This window comes from Stigmatopora nigra, chromosome 1 (genome assembly GCF_051989575.1).
Source record: "Stigmatopora nigra isolate UIUO_SnigA chromosome 1, RoL_Snig_1.1, whole genome shotgun sequence".
Classification (NCBI taxonomy): Eukaryota; Metazoa; Chordata; class Actinopteri; order Syngnathiformes; family Syngnathidae; genus Stigmatopora; species Stigmatopora nigra.
Genome location: NC_135508.1, coordinates 23,009,513 through 23,032,500, shown reverse-complemented (window position 1 = coordinate 23,032,500; position 22,988 = coordinate 23,009,513). Strand labels below are relative to the sequence as shown.

Here is a 22,988-nt window from a genome sequence, read left to right as displayed (position 1 = left end):
TTTTTCAACTAAATTACCTTAAAAAAAATTCAAGAAGAAGAACTATTTCTCTTAGTTCTTCTTTATCCAAAGTCTCTTCCCAAGTTATATGTGTTATGGTAGTTAATTAAAAAAAGACAACTTAAACACCCACTCACAGAAAATTTACATTCAAAACACCCATTGATGGTGATAGATGTCCAATCCATTTGAACTGGGAAGGGTGGCAGAGCATGTGTTGGTGAAAGGTCGTGGTAAAAAGATACTTTATTAATCAGTAGGAGGGAAAAGCTCAACAGGTTGTGGTAGTTTATTCAAAAGACAAAGATCTTATTATATCATAATTAATACTTTTTGGCCTACTTTTTCTTTCCGTTTGAACCATTTAGGTTTGAATAACCAATGGGCTTCTGATGGATTTTTGGAGACATACGAACTATATGGTTTAAAATTAAAAAAAATGTAATGAAGGTTTTCATGTCGCTAGTGCGTCATGATGATATTTCTACTCAGTTTGTGTTCAAAGTATTTACTAACTAGTGCATGTGTTGTATTATGACAGCAACGATGAAAATGTGGTTAATAGAGAACATTTTGACAAATCAAATCCTTTGAGGTAACATCTCTACATAAATATCCTACACTAAGATGTGGCCACTTGATGTTTACATTCAGGTGTGGTTTATAGTTTGGGTATTACGGTATTTAAAACCCAATTTAAATACTAAGCATTAATGGCAATAGACCCTTAATTCCTTTGGCTTGGTACTCCCAGAACAAATGTATTGGCCATCAATTGCCATCAATATAAAGACTAATATCATCTTTTGGAGTGGGTGGCCACGCTTCGTTTAAATTCCCTCCCTATACACGGCTTCCATTACACTACAAAACATGATTGTGTATTGCGGAGGAGGCAAAAGTATCCTGCGATGCAAGCATTAATCAGAAGACGCATTTCAAACTACACAAATGAATTTCATAATAATAATAGAAAATCATACATCCTCAAAAAGCTGCTTTAATAACACTCCTGTGAAGCTAACTCAGGTGTGCGTGTGCATTTGTGAATAGGAAACAGAATGAGCACCGATTAGTCATAGCTCGGCTTTTAAGCCACAAAAGGGCAGGTGTTAACCTGACGCACACACACACAAACGCAGTCACACTCTGAAAGCAAACCACCATAGTGGTCCTCTCTCACACTATCAGATGCTTTTTTTTTCACAATAGCGCTTTTAGCTTTGATTACTGGACATTATTTTATCATGGGTTTACCCCTTCTTTTTCTTCTCCCTAACACAGCACCCCAAGCCCCACTTTGCCCAGCCACTTAACTGCTTAGAGTTGCTTCGCTGAGTGATCGAGCTGGCATGGGTGCATTGGGATTCGAACACAAGGCCTTATTTCTCCTCTTAGTGTTCCCCCTTTCCCTCTCTCTCTCTCTCTTTGGCAAAGGCCCTTTCCTGCTTATAGACTACTTATGAAAAGAAGTAGAGAAAGCGGGACGAGAAGACGATGAAGCATGCTGTTGTTGTCGAGGAGGTCTTTCTTTTCAGCCGGGGTATGCTCTTTCATTAGCCTTTAGACGTACAGGTGCAGACGGAAAAAAGTCCCTCCCTTCCTGCGTGCGGCCTCCACGGCCTTGGCCCGCCACCGCGTTCTGTCTCTCTATTAGATCAGGTGCTGTGAACGCTGAAATTGTGCAACAAGACGCAGCTTTGTACCCTGCCTGAAGGAAGTGGTCGACTCTTTTTGCACCCCACTCACAATGAGGAGCTGAGTAGATAAGTGTGCAGTGTGAAGTGTTTTCTATGATTGCGCATGCACTTCTTCAGAATTTTGGATGGTTGCGTGTCCATTTGTTGGGAAGTTTTAAAAAATAAATGTTTTTTTCACATCTAGTTTCGGGATATACGTGAAAAACCCACTAAAAAAGAATACTTCCTTATGATTTTATATGAACCCTGTTTTCATACAATTTTTACCATGTGAAAAAATAAAGTAGTGAATCACATCATATGTGGGCCTTGACAACAATCATAGTTTTCCCAGAAAATATGAGTGGAGTGAATTTCTGTCCTTAGTTTTTTCATTATTCATACATTGCTGGAGCCTAACCCAGTGAACTTTGGGCAAAAGGCAGACTACACCCTAGACTGGTCGCCAGTCAATCATAGGGCACACTGAGAAACCTACAATCATACTCACAATCACACCACCACCAGCAGTAATTGATATATATATATATATATATATATATATATATATATATATATATATATATATATATATATATATATATATATATATATATATATATATATATATATATATATATATATATATATATATATATATATATATATATATATATATATATATATATATATATATATATATATATATATATATATATATATATATATATATATATATATATATATATATATATATATATATAATATATATAATATATATATTTATTTATTTATTTAGATTTGCGCAGACTCTTTAATGTTTCACTTCATGCAATCCTTTATATAAACAGAAAAAGTAATTATGATGTTTTTTTTGGTCTTTACTTATTTACAAAAATAAGTTTAAGTGCGATTAGCTGGCAAGCTCGTGCGCATAGTTAGCTGGAGTAGGATCCAACACCCCCACCAAGATCAAGATAAGTGGCTTGCAAGATGAACGAATGAATGGACGAATTAATGATTCTATCTTTTTAATCAAAAGTAACAATTTATTAAGGAGCCTTCTTTTGTGTGAGAAAACTAACATTGGTACAGATTTGCAACCAATAACTAAACTAAGTATATGGTTCTGAACATATCTGTAATATAAGTTAATAAAATGACTGATAATTCTAAACTAATCCACTAGTAAAAAGGATAAAATGAGTATAAGAGAAGGTTCTTCTCTGAGCACGTAAGGTACACATGCGTAAATCGCTAAAATTGTCATCTATTTCCACTCCTGTATTCCAACTGCTCCTGCTCATACTGATCAGTCATCAGGAAAGGGCGCCTACCGCTTTCATGTTTGTGTAACCATAGCTACGTACATTTAAATTGGTAAGCACATCTGAGTTCTTCTCCTCGTTCTCTTCCTGTCCCTTTTTCTCAATTCCAACTCATTAAATTTGTATGTTCACAAAGTCATGGTGAGTGGATCCAAAAAAAAACAGCAAGGCAGGCCTTCACCTGATTTTCATAATCTCTTTGAAAAGGGACCGCTTCTAATGAATGTTCAAACTTGTCCTTTTTACCTGGTTGTCTTTTAAGCGAGACCCTTTGTACAATGTGTATAGAACTGGCAAAATCTCATGCATGAAAAAGAGTGGGAGGGTAGGTAGGAGAGCGAGACTGTTGCGTTTAAGGCTGAATGGAAAGTGTACGGCACAAACTACCACGTGTAACTTAAAATACTACTGTGAAATGAAAGGCGGAATAGTGGCTGAGGAAGAAAGATAAAAGCGCAAGGTGAAATGCACTTCTCATCCCTACAGGGTGTGTTGTACATTCTCAATTACGTTTTGTGTGATGTGTTAGTGTAAGAGGGCTTTGCTCAACATTGTGACAGCGCTATGTAAATGTCTCACTGGGGCACTAACTTCAGAAACAAGGTCACCCTTTGTCTTGCCTCAAATTAATGACACATTCATTCATTTTTAGAGAGAGAGCGTTACAAGGAGAAGATGACCAAAAATGACCCACAGGCACCAGCTGTCAATTAGAGGAGTTTGCGTCACACCTCTTAATGCCAGGCGGAGTCCATGTTGGGTTAGGAAGCAGCACGGTTTCATTTTAGTAATCACACAAGACAGAGCATGAACAGCAAAAGGAGGGGTATATAAGTGAGTCTTTCGCTCTTGGGTGAAGAGTAAGAGAGCAGATGCCCACCGAGGCTACACTGGTCCCCCTGATTGCCAAAGGAGCCATTTTAACAACCTAAGAGTGTTTTCTTAATGGGTCACACGTGAACAGTTATGAGACACTACAAGTGATTCTTCACAGGCAAATATTGAAAACTGAAATGTAGCAATATGGGATTAAATGTGTTTCATACTGATGTAATTATAACAACAACAATTTTAATAGGAAAGCTATTGCTTTTAGATTTGCTAACTTTTTTTGAATGCTTTTTGGGTGAAAAATGCAAACCTTATTTGAGTTTTTCCTCATATATGTCAATTTTCCTACCTATTATGTTGTTATTAAAGGCACACGAGTAGCCATAAGCACAATAGTCTTTTGTTTTTTTTGTTACAAAAAGCATTACAATTTCATATTTTATTGTATATCAAAATTTATATTTTTAAACATTAAAGAACCACATATGTAAAGTGGCGTTTTTCCTTAGTCCTAATATGGTATAAAAAAAAACTGATCATCAAAATAAACTACGAACACCCGACTCACTCCCTCAATGTTTCACTGACTAACTCTGCATGCAACAATAAGTCCTGACATAAAAAGGTAAAAATAAGCAAATCAAAGCATATACATCTTTACACATTTCTTTCTGCTCCATCTACGAATCCCGGAGGAGCAGAACCGTTATTTAATGTCCTACCCAAGAAGAATAACAAATCCAACAAGATTTTGAGACTTCCTTCCGCGCCATTGTACCTGAAACAGCAAAAAGCACTGCTTCCTCATATAATAAAATGTCTCATCTTATCTCATGAACTGCTTCATCCTCACTAAGGTCACGGGGGGGTGCTTGGGCCTATCTCAGCTGAAATCCAGTCAGAGGCGGGGGACACCCTGATTTGTTGGCCAGCCAATCACAGGCTATAAGGAGACAAACAACCATTTACGCTCACACTCATACTTAGGCAATTTAGAGTGTCCAATTAGCTTACCATGCATGTCTTTGAGAGGTGGGAGGAAAACAGAGTACCCATAGAAAACCCACACAGGCCCAGGGAGAACATGCAAACTCCACACAGGTGGACCAACCTGGACTTGAACCCAGGACCCCCCACTGTGAGTATACAGGGTATTTAAAAAATAGACTACTTGGTAGGGAGAAAGAAACACAAAAGCATTTCACTGTGGATGATTGTAGGTTTTCTTTCATTCATTCAATGCTTACTTGCCACTGATAAGCTTTTGAGCGAGTGAAAGAGAAATGAAAGCATCTGAATTTGCACCTGATCCTGATGGGATCTCATTTGCGACCACAGCATCTTCTCCACTCCAGTTGTGATAAGACGGTTCTATGACATAAACAGAGGAGATGACAGACAAGAATCTCTCCATTCCCCTCACCCCACAGCACCAGAAATCAAACCAAATCAATAAACGTCATCTTCTTAGATGAACCTGAGCCATCAGTAGGGAGAAAGACTACTTTTACTGGGCCCAAGGGGGGAAGAACCCACTCCCCTATCTTTCCTCCCCCTCCTTGTCCTTACAACCCCCTCCTCATCTTTCTTTCACCCCCCAGCAACCCCCCCTCAATCTCTTTGTTGTATGTCACCCTCAGTTGTGATGCGCACAGCGAGAAAATAAAAGAGACCAGCTGTTTTTCAGCTTGTCGAAATACTCTGAAAACGCTCGCAATTTAGAAGCCGTGGTAAAAGTGACTTCAGGAGCTATGGAAGGTGAATTTGTTTCTGCTGATATCAAGTATGCGGCGCTTTAGGCCATCCTTTTGAGCTTTTTTTTATTGTGTTTCAGTACAATGAAAAAGAAAAAAAAACGCTGGAGTAAGAAGTTAACTCGGTGAGGCAAAGCGCTGAGCTTAACTAAATTGAGCTAAGCTGAACCGGGCAAGAGTGGTCGACAGGAGGGGCCGAGTAGGACACTTGATGTGCTGTTTGATTATGTTTTTTGGCCTTCCATCATATGACCCCTCCTTAGCTCAATGCCCCCCCCTTCTTATATTTCATCCTCCCCCACTTTCTTCATGTCCCTGCTGAATTGCAAAATGCCCAGGAAGCAGAAAAGCAGAGTGCATGGGGTAACTCGGAGTGCTGGTGAATGTCTAGGGGGGCGGGGGGACGCTTTTTCGAGGCCTTGTCACTCACCATGATTGGTCGGCGGCTCTGCAGTCTCAGGGAGGCCTGACAGTGGCTGCTGGTCCTTTCGCCTCGTGTCCACCGCTGGTTCACCAGCTCGCCCCGAAACTCATTTTCTAATGTGAAGAAGAAAAACATATGAGCTATTTTATATGATCAGTACCCTTGATTGTAGTATGGGGTGTGGTTTCAGGAATAGAAGGTTAAGGGGTAGGGCGAGGGTACTCAAGCTTGGAGTACACACTACTTTATATCTAGGGAACAACACACACTTGCACAGGCACACTTAAATGGCAAAAAGCCCCAGCTGGGGTCCCTGTCAGTCTACTAATAGAATCAATCAAATTTGTGCATTTTATCGAGCTTTTCAAGAAACATGGATAAGAGAATGGGGGAAGGATGCATGGGATGAATGGTCAGTAAATAATGAATCAGTCATAAATCAAGCTTCTTTTTTTTACTCCCCTTTTTTTTCATTAAGGTAATAGCTTTTCACTTCATTGCCCAGATTACCCGAGAAAAAGTTTCAGTCTATTCCAATTCCCCATTTGATTCTTGTTATTGTAATAGATGTTGCCTTGGTATGTTTCAACAGTGAAGTATAGAGTAGAAATACATTAAATGAATAAGAAAGCACTCATGAATAAAGTATGCAATGATAAATTAATCTACACTGTGTTTTTTTTGTTTGTTAAAACACCCACTTTGGAACAACGCAACACACATTTGAAAATGGAGTGCGTAGACTCAATGAACATTTTAGTCAGTCTTACAGTTTGCTCCACAGTACCTAATGCTGGAGTCCAAAGAGCAAAACCAAAAGTGAAGATGAGATGAACTGAGACATTCTACACCGCACCCTCTGTGTTCACATCCCTACTTTGCCCATTAAATGCAAAACTCGCCAACGCCCAGCCAGCACTTTGCAAAATGCTTGTTTATCAACTTTTGCGCCCTCCCTCACGACATGAAAGTGATGACAACAGCAATACTGTTAGTCTGCATCTGTGTCTCAGCTGTCTCCATACATTTACAGGAACCTCGTTGAAGATGCTTCAATCTCCTTTTCCTAGCCCCCTTTTTCCCCTTCCATCTTTGAAAGGAAAGTCAAGTGAGCATCTGTCCTGTATTGTTAGTTAGGATGTCAAGGAGGCACGAGTACTTCCAAAAAAGCCAAATGGATCATAGCGTGTTTTTTTAGGATACTTTTCTGCCTTGGGGTAGAAGTCGCTGTTGTCCGTGTTGAGTAATGAACAGATGTTTCTTCTGGAGATAACTACTACTGGGCTTTTTAGATATGATAGATATGTATATTCTTTGATCCTATGCTGCATATTCCCCAGCTTTCAAAGCCAGCAGCTCATTATTTCACAGTAGAACTCAGAGGTGCATGAGTCTATAAGTTGCTCACAGGGGTAGGTTTGTTAAATGTGAAGCAAAATGATGTGGGAGTATTCGAGGGACCTTTTAATGCACAGTGACTCAGATTAAAACACATCCTAAAAGATGAGATTCTTTTTTTAGAACTTGTATTTGTTGGTGCTATTTTTTCCCCCACATAAACGTATTACTTTATAAGGTACCATGCTGTAAGCTAAAGAAAAAAACAAATGGCTTTACTTATTGTATGTTTGTATTACTATTGTTTATTATTGTATTTATTTACATATTATTTTTTAATTAATAAATTTAACATGACCAGCCAATAAAGGATTAGCACATTTGCTCTCTGTCTAACTTTATATGGAATATTTACAGTATTTATTGTGATAATAATTACAAGATGTATATCAAAAGCACCCATTAATGGCAGGGGACATGCACTTGTCATGAACTGGCATTCCAAACACATAGGATAGAGATATTTTGTTTACTTTTAGTTGTTTGCAAATGAATGGTATACATCATAATGCAGTGTTCTCGTTACCTCTGCGTCCTGCGTCTGATACGCACAGCTTTTCTTCCAGACGCACAATTTCAAGTAATGTGCTTTTTTCGGACGCAAAGAAATTTTTATCAAAAAAAAAAACCAAAACACATATATATCCGATAGCAAACAAATTTATTCCACATAATCTTTGCGAAATAATTCTCGCGTGAACGAGACTAGCAGACACTAGCAGACGAAGGAGAGGAAGCGATCGCAAGAGTTTCGTAATAGTGTAAGAAAGATAAAAAATGTTTCAGAAAAAGCAAAACAGTCTGGATAGTTATTTCGCAGTTAAAAATACAACTAGTAAGAAAAGAACTGCAGAAGATTCGATCGATGATCATGAAGCAAAACGGGGTAAGCAAGGAAAAATACGCACATTTCAAAAGACTTGGTTGCAGCTGTTCGCGTGGTTACGATATGACGAGGAAAATAATTTCATGTACTGTGCTGTTTGTACGGATAACAAGCAGGTAAATGGATTGATTGCGGCAGCTAAATGCACGAATTTTCAAAAATGCACCCTGGATAGACACATAGTTTTGCCCGGACACAAGTTGGCACTGGAAATTCCCACATTGCGAAATAACAAGAAAAAAATCGAACAAAAGGCATCAGCAACAAAAGACAAAGTAGTTACAGCTTTATTGAAAGTTGTACATTGGATGTCCATGGAAGATATACCGTTCAGCGAGTTTAGCAGCATAATAAACCTGATGCATGAGCTTGGTGTCGCTGACTTGGATATTTTGAAAAAACACAAAATTAATTACGAATCTTACTTTACGTTGTGAGAGAGGTTTTTCTGTGCAGAACAGAATCCTCACAAAGAAAAGAAACAGGCTGCAAGTGAAAACTCAGCACAAATTGATGGTAGTGCAGCTGGCTAAAAGTGTGAACCATCAAAAGGCCCTGGAAAAGTGGAAAGGCTGCAAAGAGAGGAGGATCTACGAGCTGAAAGACTAGTACAATGATAAATAAACCCTAACCCTAAACCATATAATAAATAAATTAAATCTGAATGTTTATATATCGTTGTTTATGTTTTATTTGCATCCGTAGTATGTTGGGACTCGTGACAAGTTTCCTGGGACGCACAGTTTTCAGACAAGCGAATCCCTGGGACTCGCAGTGTGCCAATTGTAAAATTATCACTGATAATGAGTTATATTGTGATATATTTTATGACACTGAGAGACAATATCTTATTAAATACTTTCATGCTGTAGTATAGTTTTACACCATCTAAAATATATAACCACAAAATCAATAACCAACCAAAATTGGCCACCATGATCTTTGTACAGGTTCATTTTTTTATTATTTTTTATTTATTTATACAACGAATGACAAAGTTGAAGCTAGGGTAATGCCATTACTCTCAGCTTACTATCTTCGGACAATGGAATAAAGAACCCTAAATCCATAGTTAGATTTAATACCAGAGGGGGCCGACTGTAACAGTATTAAGTGTGCATACGGGGGGCCAGACCAGCTGTACACTACTGCTCCTGTAAAGACGGATTTAGTCACAATACAATGTGATTAGACAGCCAACGAACTAGAAAGTGAATCACAAATCAAAAGTCCGAGCTGAGGATCAAGTCAAAATTACAGGCAGAAATGTTAGATAGTGTGTAAAGACTGAAGTTAAAAGGCTGCTATTAGGACAAATGCTTTTCCCAGCAGTTATGGGACAAGAGGGGAAGCAATGTACATAGTAGAGAGTAAAGTAGCAGCTTTTGGAAAAACTCCCCTGAGGGCAACCCTGACCTCAGCATCTGAGGAACAAGAAAAGTGTCACTGCTGCATATAAATAGAACTATGGCACTGGCACTGCATTCTTTTTGTGCCCCGCCCCCTATGAAAGGTACATTTTGCATTGTTTTAATAAATTCATTTTGCCCCTCCACCCCCCTCCCCTTCTCCAAAAGCATGAAATTCATTATTTCCAAGCCTGTCATTTGAAATGCCTACTCTCCATTGAAAGCCTGCAGGACCCTGACCTTTGCCTGTATAGCTTAGATTTCTGATAGGCTTTGAATGACGAGGGTGCAATTTGGCCCCAGCTGCTCCTCCAACATGTTTATTACACTTTCTCCTCCGGCACCTGCTGTCCACACCATAGGCTATTCAGTCTCTAATAAATAGAAAGGTTTACCATGAAGGTAACTAAAAACACAGAGGTGAGCTCATGCTCCAGCTGCATTCAAGCTTTATAGTGTCCAGTGACAACATAAGGCACCAATAACCTAATTCTGTAATCCTTTAAAAGTAGGCTACAAAAAATGAGAGGAAAACACAACTAAACTAAACTTTAAAAAAAGTGTGCGTCAAAAGTGTAAAACTTTTTTTCATTTAGGAGCATCATGAAGCCAATACCGATAAAATATACCCAAAGTATACTGTTATTCCTCCTCATCATCATCATCCTTCATCTCTTTCCTCCATCTTAGGACGCAGGTGCATTGACAGACCGATTTCCACACACACATATACTACGTCCCCATGTAAGCAAAGCAAAGAGGAGGAAAAACCATAGCACTTAAAAGGGATCTAACTAGATACTCGTTTGTAAAAAAAAACACGCATGAAAAATCACGATTCATTGCGCAGCGCGTCTTCTCAACAGTAGTGGATATTTCTAGACTCGACTTTTGAAAGAGGACGAATGTGCACACCAATGAAGACGGCTGACATTTGAAAAGAGCATCGTTGTTTTGTGTTTTTTTTCCTTGCTGCAGAGGATCAAATGGCCAACCCCTCCCTCTTTGACGCTCCGTCGTTCTCTCCATCTCCCGAGCATTTAATGCCAAACTCCGCGCATCAGATTGCACAAATTGCGCATCAAGCACCGCAAAATAAATGGCTTGTACACACACGCAGCAAACTCAAACGTAAAAAAATAAAAATAAAAGCTAAAGGTAGAGGATATGGGGCATCTTAAGTGGGGGATATCGTTCAATAAAACGGCATTAGTGGAGGACAAGTATCCTCCAATTTCATAAGCGCGCACACACACTCGCTCGTTTTGACGCTGACACACACGAACCACGCTGACGAACTATATCACTACAAATAAATAAACGCACCATAGTTGTGATATTCTACTCGCACATATCCACGTAGTTTAGCAGGTGAGCAAGTTTGAATTAATGACCGAAATATTCACTAATTGATTAATTAAGTGAGCAAAAGTATACACGCGCAAAAAAAACATCAAAGCAGTTTTTTTTACCTGGAATCAATAATAAAGCCTCGTCGAGTCCTTAATAGTTGCAGGTGAAGATGTTCGATAATAATAATAATATCCGAGTGGTAGTTTTAAAAAAGGGTTTTGTATCCCGGTCCAAAGGTCCAGATGTGGTAAGTAAAGCGGGTGATGAAGCGAGTGGCCTCGGTCACGCGCAGCACCGGCTCACGGCTCCGGATCGAGGCGTGAGGGATGTTACTTGTTTGTAAGCAAAAACATGGCTTCATTTGCCTTTGTCAGCGAGGAAAAAAAAAACCTAATATTGACTTACCTTTCCCTCATGAGCCATTGTATCTCCCCCTCCCCTCCGCCACCCCCTTCTCCTCCCTCCGCCCTTTGCCATGACATCACGGAAGCCGTAGTAAAACCTCGGCCATCACATGGGCAGGGCTTGAGGACTACCCCCCATCATCCTTCTCTACGCCACACACACGCACGTACGCACCCCCACACACCCCTCACTACGCACTCACTTGCACTTGACCACGCCCCCTCTCGCTGAACACGCACACACTCGCCCGCTGCCAAACATGAATTTTCTGGAGCCAATAAAAAGAGGAAAACTGGATTTTAATCCAGCGCACATAGTTAAAGCCACTAAAGCACTCAGCTTTTACAAATAATATCAGAGCAAGCCTCTTACTTAATCATACCTATATGTAATTTAACCTTATCCTCCCTATCGACACCTGAAAGTGGTACGGTCCAATATTTCATTTGATGGTGTTTGTTTTACTTCTAGGATTCAGCAGTGATGGAGTTACTGACTACAATTGTCTTATTCCCTGATTTAACGGAAGAGGTTTAACTCAATGGCTACCAATGACTGTGACGAATCAACCAGACTGTAAAAATGAACTGTTTACTACTGCTATTTTACTTTCCTACTGATAATTTAATGTTACAAACTGCTGTAAAACGACCTGTTTCAAGATTGACCACACATATAACCACTTAAAAACAAGGTAAAGTGTCATCATATTGCCTACTTTTATAACTGCTGTAATCCTTAATAGAGAAAATGAAAACTATTTTCGATCACTTCTTTAATCAGAATGAAGTACCATTTTTAATATAAATAAATACATTTAAAAACATAACAATGTGACTCAAAAATTAACTACATTAAAGTGAATAAAAGAACATATAAAGTCTGGTTGTGACCAAAATTCTCTAACACTGATTCAGTTGAAAATCCTAGGGTTTAAATGTCCTTTTATTATTTCACAAATGAACTCATTGGTTGCCGTTGACAAGGATAGAAATCCAATCCCTTATGATCCAGTCGAAATACATTAGATACTTATCACCGTCATTCATGCTCTTTTAATGCCAGCTGTCCCAGTTTAAATGTATTAGACGTCTATTGCTGTCAATGGTGGCAAATGAGTAAGGGCCACGTGGTCATTAGAGTTTGAAGCAGTAAGATCTCTCACAGATTTGTCAATAGGTTGACTGAGAAAATAACTCAGGCAGCAAAGATACCCTCCTAATAGTGTTACTTGGAGTCATTCCCAAATGTTGTTGTTTTTTTCTTTGCTGTTTTGGAACCATTAGTGGAAATGACAACCATTCATTACAAGCCATTTGAGAATAGTCCCCACAAATGCCATTCTTTATCTGCTGTCTCCACGCCACGCACGCAGGGAATATTCAAAAAGCCCAACCTTCAGCTTTCAGAAATTCTATTAAATTCTTATCTCCTTGCAGCAGGCTCTTTTTGTGCAATCCCATTGTTATGCATTGGAGCTGAAATCAATCACCGGGCGTGCACGTCGCATCAGTATGATTTCAGACTAGAGGAGGAGAGAGGGCTCACACAACAGGAGCGACAATCGAATAAACAAGGCGGGCGGAGGGGCTGACGGTGGGGGTGTTACAAAATATCTTAGACCTCTATCCGGTATAGAGGGGAAGAAGGGATGTGCAAAGTTAGGCCTAAGTCATGAATTAAAAAGAGAAAGTAGGACCCGTAAATGAACGTCTGCTCTTTGTTACTGTGGAGAGCTCCAAAGTTTCTGCATCAGGACCCTGGACAGTTCTGAGAGGGGAACAATCCCTAACATGAGTTCATTGTGCCGGCAACAATAGCTTTTGTGTGAGGATATCAATATGCTTGATAAGCAGATACAAGATTAGTCTTGCAGCTAATTTAGAAAGTCTACTCTATTTTTTTTTCAAGAAACGTTGAGAGTGGCCACAAAGCTGATCCTATATTAAGTCTAAAGGTTGCTCTTTATCCTGTTCCAATACTACAATGTCACATTGCTCAACTTGTTCACTAACTTTTCGGCTGCCAGCAATGTTAGATGTCTAATCCACTATGAGTGGGAGATGTGGAAGGAAGATTACTCAAATAATTTTTGTCTACCACCCACAATACTGAAGGTACTGAAATTTGAGCATTCACAGACGTCTTTTCTGGCAAAGATAAAATATCATCATCAGCCACATGTAAGGAGTTCAATAATATGTGTATGTATGTCTGTGTGTTTGTGTTTGTGTGTGCGTATGTGTATGTGTATGTATGTGTGTATGTGTGTGTGTGTGTGTGTGTGTGTGTGTTAAAGTGTGTGTGTGTGTGTGTGTGTGTGTGTGTGTGTGTGTGTGTGTGTGTGTGTGTGTGTGTGTTAAAGTGTGTGTGTTAAAGTGTGTGTGTGGGGTGGGGGTCAATTTCACAGTGCTATTTGGAACCATAATCTGAGACTTTTTTTTAAATCAATGGTCTTGAGTGTATACTTTGAATAGCTGTCCACTACAGTGAGCACTGTCCTTGAAAGGGTTAAACTTAAAATAAGAATCATTATCTTCAATGTAACCTTGCTATGCAATGTTGACTGTGTGAGTGCAGATGGCCCAGAGGCCTCTTTCCGCTTTTGAATGAAGTTGTATGGTGGCGATATTGTGCATAAATATTACATGGGGCAGCAGCTGACTGAGTATTAAGGTTGGGACCCGGGGAGGCCCCTATGGGCCCTCGACAGATGGAACGAGCCGACAGACTAACGCAACAACAAAAAAAGTTTCTAATCAGCCCGCGGCTTGGCATTGTCCCCACGGTACCAAAGCCGCAAGGTTCCCCAGGGGATCAACTCTTCTTTGTCTGGACAAGAGTGCAGAGTAAAGTTTATTTTTGAAAACTTCATGCTATACTTATTGTTTGACACCAAACTTTTGTGTTGACACAGGACATGCAATCTTTATTTTAACCCCCCATAATTTAACACTTCTTTGAATCAAAGTAATTTTTCAAACTTCAAACAATCTATAACCCTAAAAATATTTAAACACAACTGCTTTTAAAAATTAATGTGTGACTTTTGAACACACACGCACGGGCCAAGCTTTATCTGTTTAAGTGAGTAAATGATACGAACCTAGAAAAGTGCGACAAAGCTTCATCTTTGCGGCCATTCCGTCTTCTGTTGGGTGCGCGAGCCCGCAGCAAGCTTCAAGTGCCGCTGACAACTTTCTACAAGTGCGGCACTAACTTGTCTAAACTTTAGTTCAACTTGCGGGGCGGGGGTGGGGCCATGTTGATTGACAGCTGCAGGGAGCCAATAGTGAGAGGCTATGTCTTCTTACTGCCGAGAGCTGGCCCCAGGCCGTACCCCTCTACCCCCCTTCCCACCACCACCACATCATCGTCATCATCACCCCCCCCCTTACCCCACAAGTCTCAGCTTACATTAACAATAGCCCGCAAATGCAACAAAGAGCATCTGCTGTGGCCCACGACTTCTCACGGTCACACTGAACACTGTTAGCAATCTAATTTCAAAGCATTCATAAAAATAACCACGGCCAACGTCTCTTACTTTTATGTTTTTTACTTTGGATATTACGCAAAATTGAAGTACTTTATAGGAGTGGTTCTTGACCTTGTTGGAGTTACCAAACCCCTCCAATTTCATTTGCGCATTCACCGAAAACTACTTTAGTCTAAAATAAAATATGATTTTTTTTTCAAATTCTAAATATTAAATTCCTCGCAGCACTGATTGGCCAAGTAATGTCACATGATCATCTGCAGCCAGTGATCGGGGCATGCTATCGTAAATATACATAATGAGTCTATATGTCTTGATCTCCGCGGCAAAGTATTATAGGATTATATTAGTTGGTACATATTTGAAACGTTGATCACATGCAAAATAATGCAGTAGAATATGTTTTCGCTCGGCAGACCGGTGGTGTGAGTTGTCAGCGTGTCAGCCTCACAGTTCTGGGGTCCTGAGTTCAAATCCAAGGTCGATCCACCTGTGTAGAATTAGCATGTTCTCCTGGGCCTGTGTTGATTTCCTCCGGATACTCTGGTTTACTCCCACATTCCAAAAACATGCATGATAAGCTGCGTGGACACTCAAATTTGCCCCAAGGTGCGGTTGTGAGTGTGTGTGGGTTGTCTGTCTCCAATTCAGGGTGGCCTGAAGTCAGCTGGGATAAGCTCCATCACCCCTGCGATTCTAATGAGGATAACGCACTTCAGAAAATGAGATGAAAATATTAATTTGCATCAAATAAACTTGCATTTCACTTTTAGGATCTTTGAATATAATTTCACATTCTTAAGTGTGTCATTTTTTATTTTTTTTAGTTTAAAAGTTACACTTTGTTTTGCAGTGTGCACTGACGCGAAGGCCTCAAGGAGCTGCATATAGCAGATGTACAGCTAATTTGGCTAAGTTAGAGGAACATTTCACTCTTAACTCCAGGCCTTTTCACTGTGTGTGCATGTGTGTGTGTTTGTGTGTGTGTGTGTGTGTGAGTGTGTGTGTGTGTGGGACAGACAGACAGTTCCTCCCTCCCAATAGCAGATGGTCGGCCAGATAATGAGCTCTCCCATTGCTTGCTCCCATTATCCTCATCCCTGCAAGATGGAAAGGGGGATATGCCACCATCAATGCACAACCTAACACTTTTATTCATTTCATTTCCATTCATTCACTTCAAAATTTTCCTTCTCTTTGTTTAGAAAAGTTGAAATGAAAACTAGGCAGGTGTATTTGCAATGTGCTGTTTGTTTGTCAACCAGAACCCTTAGTTTTATAGTAAAGTAAAACTCAATAAAGTCATCGATCCAAAATTTTTATATATTTATGTAAGTCTATATAAGTGTATGTTTTTTTCATGAGAATAAAAAAAACCTGCATGCTTGAAATACATTTAAAAGTGAAAACAACAATAACATCATAGACTAATCCAAACACTCAGTTGTGAATAACTAAACAAGTTATGTAGTATTAAATAGGGCTAAATAAATTAAAACGAGTATGAAAGATGTGAATAAAACAAACTAAGGAAAACATAACTCTCCCTCTCTTTCACTCACACACACACACACACACACTCACACACACACACACACACACACACACACACACACACACACACATATGATGAGCATGATAATTTAATGAATTACAAAACTCAATTCACCAATCATAAACCAGACTATGGTCTGCTGCTCTTTATAGTGTGCAACCTAAATGTAATTTAAACAAACAAATCTAAACCCCCAAATTTATATTTCCCAACTAACTTTACTGGCATGAAATTAATAGAAAAAACAGTCATAATTATCTCCTTACAAAATGCACTTTCTACATATGCTCATACAGAGGACACCTTAAAACAAAAATAAAATGACCTTTTAATGTGAATGAACTACTACTCTTTTCACTGTAATAACATTGCATTTTTCAAGTGACCTTGCCAGACAGCCTGTATGTAATATTTTTACTAATGACAGTTCTGTCATTAGCCTATTAACTCCCATCTTCACCCCCACCCTTCTGTTGCAGCCGGGCCGGCATAGAGGGCCAATCACACATACTCTGCAAGTTCGACTCTATGCAAACTCATCCAAATGAATACACACATAAACATAAACCCCCTCCCCACCCTCCAGCCTCCGGCTCCACTCCTGTCACCCACTTTATTCTGTGCTCTGTAAAGCAGGCAGCTGAACTCTGACATAGCCTCCAGCTGTCCTGGAGATGGCGATGACAATAAAGTTTAAACAAATACTCGCACCCGTGCACACACTCAAGAAAAAGAACGGTGCAAGCTAACAAACGGCGATTACGGGCACATAGTTATAATATATAAATGCCTATTTTACAGTGTTATGATTTATTTAAGCATTATTTATCTTGCCACTCGATGGTGCAGTGGTTCTTCCGCCCTACTTTTGTGGGGGCTGCGTGACTGAGTTCAATTCCTAATTGGTGGGGTTTAATTAAGAAGGCAAATGGTTCTTTTAAACAAATAAGAAAACACATATAGTATCTGGGGTGGGCCTGCAGATGAGTTGTTTGCATGTCCGCCTCGTACTTCTGGGGTTCAAGAGTTCGATCCAAGGTTTGAAGTTTGCATGTTCTTACCGGGCTTGTGTGGGTTTTCTTCAGGCACTCCGGTGTTTACTGCTTATTTATTAAATACTATAGGACCAACTATGATTAAATATGGTCAGGTAGCATGGTGGGTGACTGGTTAGAACATCACAGTTATAAGTTTGAGGGTTCAAACCCAATCTGTGTGTGTTGTATGCATGGCTCGCTTATGTTTTTTCTCCAGGTACTCTGGTTTCTTACCACATCCCAAAAACATGCAGGTTAGGTTTGTTGGTTGAACACTCTAAATTTCCCCTATGTAGGAGTGTGAGCGTGAATGGTTGTCCGTCGATTCTGTGTGTCTCAATTATATGTTTTTGTGTTTTTGTTTAGCCGTGCATTTTTAGGGGAAAGTTATTTTACTGTGAATTGTGCCATACTTTTCTTTTGAAAACGTCCTTCTTTTCAAAAAGAAAATGACCAAATACTTGCAAGCGTATGCATCCAATTCATTACGTACAGATATTTATATACTATATAGGGTATTGGCGATCGGATAAACGAGCCGCCAACACATTCTTCCTTTCACACCCCCAAACTAACTCTCTGCTTTTTCTAGCATCCGTTCAGCATGATCTTGTCCATATCTGTCGGCTCCCATTAGACACAGAGAATGGATTTGGCTATTGTTTTCAATTTGAACCCCTATCCAAGTGACCAGGTTTGTTAGCTGTATCAACTGTGGTATAAAAATGAGCGCTGCCTCGCTTGGTTGCCTTTTAACATAATAAAGGCTCCAAGTGCCTCTGGCTCTTCATTACTCACTTATTACACTGCGTCACTCTTTGGTGGGAGTTATGAATCCTTAACAGGCATGTGCGCATACATTCAAAGTGAAAGGAGGGGAAAAGCCAAGAGACAAAGTTGGGTCTGGATGCCACTGTGGATGAGCGTCATTTCCCGAGACCGACCCCTCCATGTCGTCTCCCCTTCCTGCTTGCCCCATCGCGACGCAGCTTGGGGGGAAGTTTTGGGGGTTGGGGGGTTAGAGGGTGACAAGTGGAATGGGGTCATCTCTGCCAAAAGGCATCGTGTGGCCCCAATCCGCTTCATCGTCTGCTCTACCTTGATGTTAAGGGGGTGCGGGGGCGTGGCCTGTCAGTGTCTTGGCTTTTCATGCCATGCCATGGATCTCTTTATCTGCATGGCCACAACCTGGAGCAACATAGTAGAATCTTGGGGCCCCTTCTTTTCCACTCCACAGTCCAGACGGGTGTCCAAGCGCCCACCCACCCGCTGCGTTCACAGAGCACCCCCCTACCACGATCTCGCCATCATGCAAAGTCACCGAGTCCAATTCTTTTTGGGGCTTTAGTCTGATGATTTCTCAATTTTGCACCTTCTCTTCACTTTTTGTGCCCTAAACACTCTCATCTGAACTTATGCTTTCCCCAAATGCCCCTTCTCGTTCTGCACTAACAGCAGCCGGCTGGCCAAATGTGAACCCAGAGCGCTGGTAAATACAAGCAGCACTTCACAAACAAGGGCTGATTACAATGACAAAGACTGCCACACTTTTGGGAGGAGCTTGCAGCAATTTGGAGGTTGTGGGGGCCATTGAGCGAGCGGCATACTTAATGGGCTTTGTGTGCCAGAAGAAAAGGGTCTGAGCTTTTGGGCCCAGCTGTCACTATGGAAAATATCAGACTGACACAGCACCCGATGCTCTTTGGCTTGCACTTTTCTTCCTTCAAAAACCTTCCCTCCGCCCCTCTCGTCTCTTTTTTCTCTAGTTAGTGAGCACAAAAAAAGTGAAAGCTGTTGGGAAGAAACAACGGGAAAAAAAAACACAAATGAGACCTCTCTCTCTCTCTCTCTTGATCTAGCACACAAGGCGGGGAGGCAAGTGTACATCCCTGGTCTCACACTCACACACACACACACATGCATGTTCACACACATAATGCATAGAAGACTGACTTGGCAGCAATTATTCAAACCCTTAACCCAGAGGGTTGAATGACATTATTACATTTCACTACTTAATTATCTGTGTGGATATAGTTTCTAAGCATTAACCAGCGTGCATGCTTAATAGGGAAGATATAATCATGCCGCATCATAAACTACGGGTCAATTTAAAGTTGAATTAAGTGAAAGATAAATAAATAAATAAATAGCTGCTGCATACTTATAGTAGAAAAAAATAAATGGTGTAAGTGGATTTTAACAACAGCTCTGATTACAGGTGACTGGCGAGCTGAAAGCATCCCAAATATAAAATGGCTTTTCCACTATGCCAAAGCACTGTTTATTTTTCAAGGCATAATTGGTTGGGCTTAAAAAGCAAAGGATGAGAGCTACACTCAAGCTACTCAGTGTTCACAGGCTCTGATTTCTTGTTTGCAAAGAAGCACTCACACTCCAGATCTAGTAGTATTACACCACCTCCATGACTTTGCTGCACTGTAACACACGGCATAATATGTGCACACACACACCCACGTAGACACGGTAAGCTTGTGCACGGCCGATAGTCAACCACACGCACATTTGCAGAGGTTTGAATTGTAGAAACACAGCACAAAGCCAGAGTTGGATGTTGTTTCACCTAATCTCTTTGATACCACTGTGGTGCTGCTAAGCCCCAGAAAATCAGCTTAGCAGATGTCCTAAAGTGTAGGTGGCTTGTTTCGGGGGCCTTGTGGAGAAAACGTTTACAAGAAGAAGGGAAAAAAAGGTGGCGGTGGTGGGGGCAGGGCCGCTGATTTGAAGTGAAGCTTCAATTCATTCACCCCTTATCATTTTTTTTCCTTTTTAACTTCATTTAGAAAGCCACTCAAGTTCCACTAAATTGAATTCAGCCTTCCCAGCACTCAAACATTTCTCTTTTCTCTATGGTGACCAAGGGATAGTTGACTGATAAATATGATTTTAAAATATCTATGCACATCAATATGTGAACCACACTAGTTAATGAATGGATGCATATTATATTTAAAACGACATTAAATATTTTGCACTTTGATCATGTCATTTTCAAAGGATTGGAATCTAATAAAAAAATTTAAAAAGGAAAGGATTGGGATTTAATGTTTTAATTAATAGTATCCTTCCTGGCAAAAGATGTCCAAACCATTTTGATTTGGCGGGCTAGCAGCAACAGTCCCCAGTCAAATTGGATTAGGTGTTTATTGCTGTCAATGGCAGTGAAAAATGATCACTCACTGCCAACTTTTTCAATTCAAATGGATTTTATAACTTTCAATGACAGTGTATGACTCAAGATCTACAAGATATACAATACATTTTTATAGCATATGTATTTATATTTCCACTACTGAAACATAATTTGCAGAACTAAATGCAATGTGACAGATAGTCAAGTAAATCGCAACCGAGTTAACTAAATTCATACCACTGAATGACCAACTTGATTCTTGATTTATTCCCTTAAAACAAAATATGTAAAAGTAATTTCTTACTTTGCAACCTTGTTTTGTGCAGCACGCCTGATTTGCAAAACAAAGGATTCATGATTCAGTTTTTTTTGTTTAGTTTTTTTGCCTTTTTGAAAGTACTACTGTATTGCTAAGACTTTTATATGGCTATACTGTTAGAATAGATTTGTTTAAACTTGGTAAAAAAAACATTCGGGTGTATTTTCACCTCCACAATACATTATTGAAGTAAAGGATGAGGACTCAACAATCTTCAAAATCAGGTGACTGCAAAATAATTATTTGAGTGGGACAGCCCCAATTAGAAAAAGAAATGAAGAGGATAAAAAGTTAGGTCAAATATAACTGTAGTAGACTTTTTTTTACAGGTTTTTTATTTCTCTTGAATTAACAAAAAACACACAAAATGCATCTCTCTCACAGTGCACAAGGAGTCAGAAAACCATTCATTCTCACACCTAGGGGCAATTTAGAGTGTCCAATCAGCTTACCATCCTTTTTGGAATGTGGGAGCAAAAGGGGATACCCGGAGGAAACCCCTTGTAGCCCCTGGGAGAATATGCAAACTCCATACAGGTGGACATCACCTGGATTTGAACCCAGATGTGAAGCCAACATGCTAACCACTTTCCACCAGACCGCCATCACAAAATTCATAACAAATTCAAATAAGAATTAATGGGCTAAGCTGTTTGCATGGTGAATGAATGAATTATGAATAGAACATAGAACAATGTTGAAAATCAAATGATAACAAAAAGAAATTAATCATTTTAGAAATTCTAATTGAACCCAGCCTAACTCTCGTTCCTAAAAGAAAATTGCTTCGTCACGGGTTGAGGGTGACGTCACTGAGCAGACCAGCATTAATTGTTTATTATTAATTATTAAATATATGCAAGATCGAGTTTGCATGTTGTCCTCACTGTTCTGAAATCCAGGGTTCCATTCCAGGTTCGGGGTGCACTCTGAATTGGTGGATAGCCGAGTGCAGGGCACAAGGAGAAGCGCAGGAAGAACATGCAAACACCACACAGGTAGACCAATGGATTTGAACCCAGGTTCCTTACTATGAGGCCAACCAGCATGGATTTGAACCCAGGTTCCTCACTGTGATGGCGACTCACCAACCACTCGTGCTGCCGGGCCGCACTCTTTATAAATGTATCACTAAAATAATACTACTACTTCTTTTTCAGGTTCAATTCATCAAGCATCAGTGTAATACACCTGTGAAGTCGGAATATCTGATACAGCTATTGGATTGCATACCATACTGTGCGAAACATCATAATGTGATGGCTGGTCAGTGTGTTGAATTTCAACATATTCATAAGTGCTCCATACAATAGCTGAGCAAGTAAGACATCTGTATGCAAATATCATGGTTGGTTGGGGGGTTGAGAGTGGGTGACTGATGTTATGATAGTGAAGGCAATCTAAAGGAGGTCAGGCTGAAGGAGTGCATGTGTCAAGAGTGACTGCGTATATGTAGGGTAACCATAGCAACCAAGTAATGCAAGTCAAGATAGCTGCTGTTATCATGTGTCCTTTTCTCCAGCCTCCTGTTTGTTTCACTCAGTTACAAAGATGGTGGCAACTTCAAGAGAAACTCACAAAAATCACGACTGGCTACCACTGAATCCATTAAGTTAATGTTGAATGGACCTTGCTTGAAATAGTTGGTCAGGGTTGGAGTTTTCCAGGTCTATGCCTATAGCAGTTATTTTGCACAGCAGCTCCATTATTCTGTGATCTTAAAACGGTAGTATTGAAAATGTTGGATGTGATTGTATTTATACAATATACATTTTGCCTATTTTTCTTAATTAAAAAGATGAAAAAAAAAATTTCACACTCTGTAGCATATTCATTTTAACAATTATATTATTTAATGAGTTATCCAGGAAGGAGTACGTAGTGCCATCTCTGTTCAAAGGTCAAAGTTGCCCTAACAAAGTCATCTTAGCAAACTGCACTCGGAGCAATTTTATGC

At 39.8% G+C, this 22,988-nt stretch overlaps 1 protein-coding gene across 14 annotated transcripts in view; it reads right to left on the bottom strand.

Annotated features, from left to right (window-relative positions):
- The window catches only part of LOC144195402 (myelin transcription factor 1-like), a 52,676-nt gene extending 37,987 nt beyond the window's left edge, over window positions 1-14,689 (bottom strand). For 8 of the 14 annotated variants that reach the window (XM_077715019.1, XM_077715027.1, XM_077715064.1 and 5 more), the window contains exons 1-3: window positions 14,574-14,689; window positions 6,023-6,129; window positions 5,144-5,209 (exon numbers count right to left, since the gene is read on the bottom strand). In XM_077715019.1, coding sequence (XP_077571145.1) covers window positions 5,144-5,209; window positions 6,023-6,129; window positions 14,574-14,610 — 210 coding nt within the window. In that variant the 5' untranslated portion in view covers window positions 14,611-14,689. Of the gene's footprint in view, window positions 1-5,143; window positions 5,210-6,022; window positions 6,130-11,181; window positions 11,447-11,467; window positions 11,512-14,573 lie in introns of those variants that run through there. The other 6 variants (XM_077715046.1, XM_077715081.1, XM_077715099.1 and 3 more) reach the window with 5 other exon arrangements.
- Window positions 14,690-22,988: the final 8,299 nt, after the last annotated feature.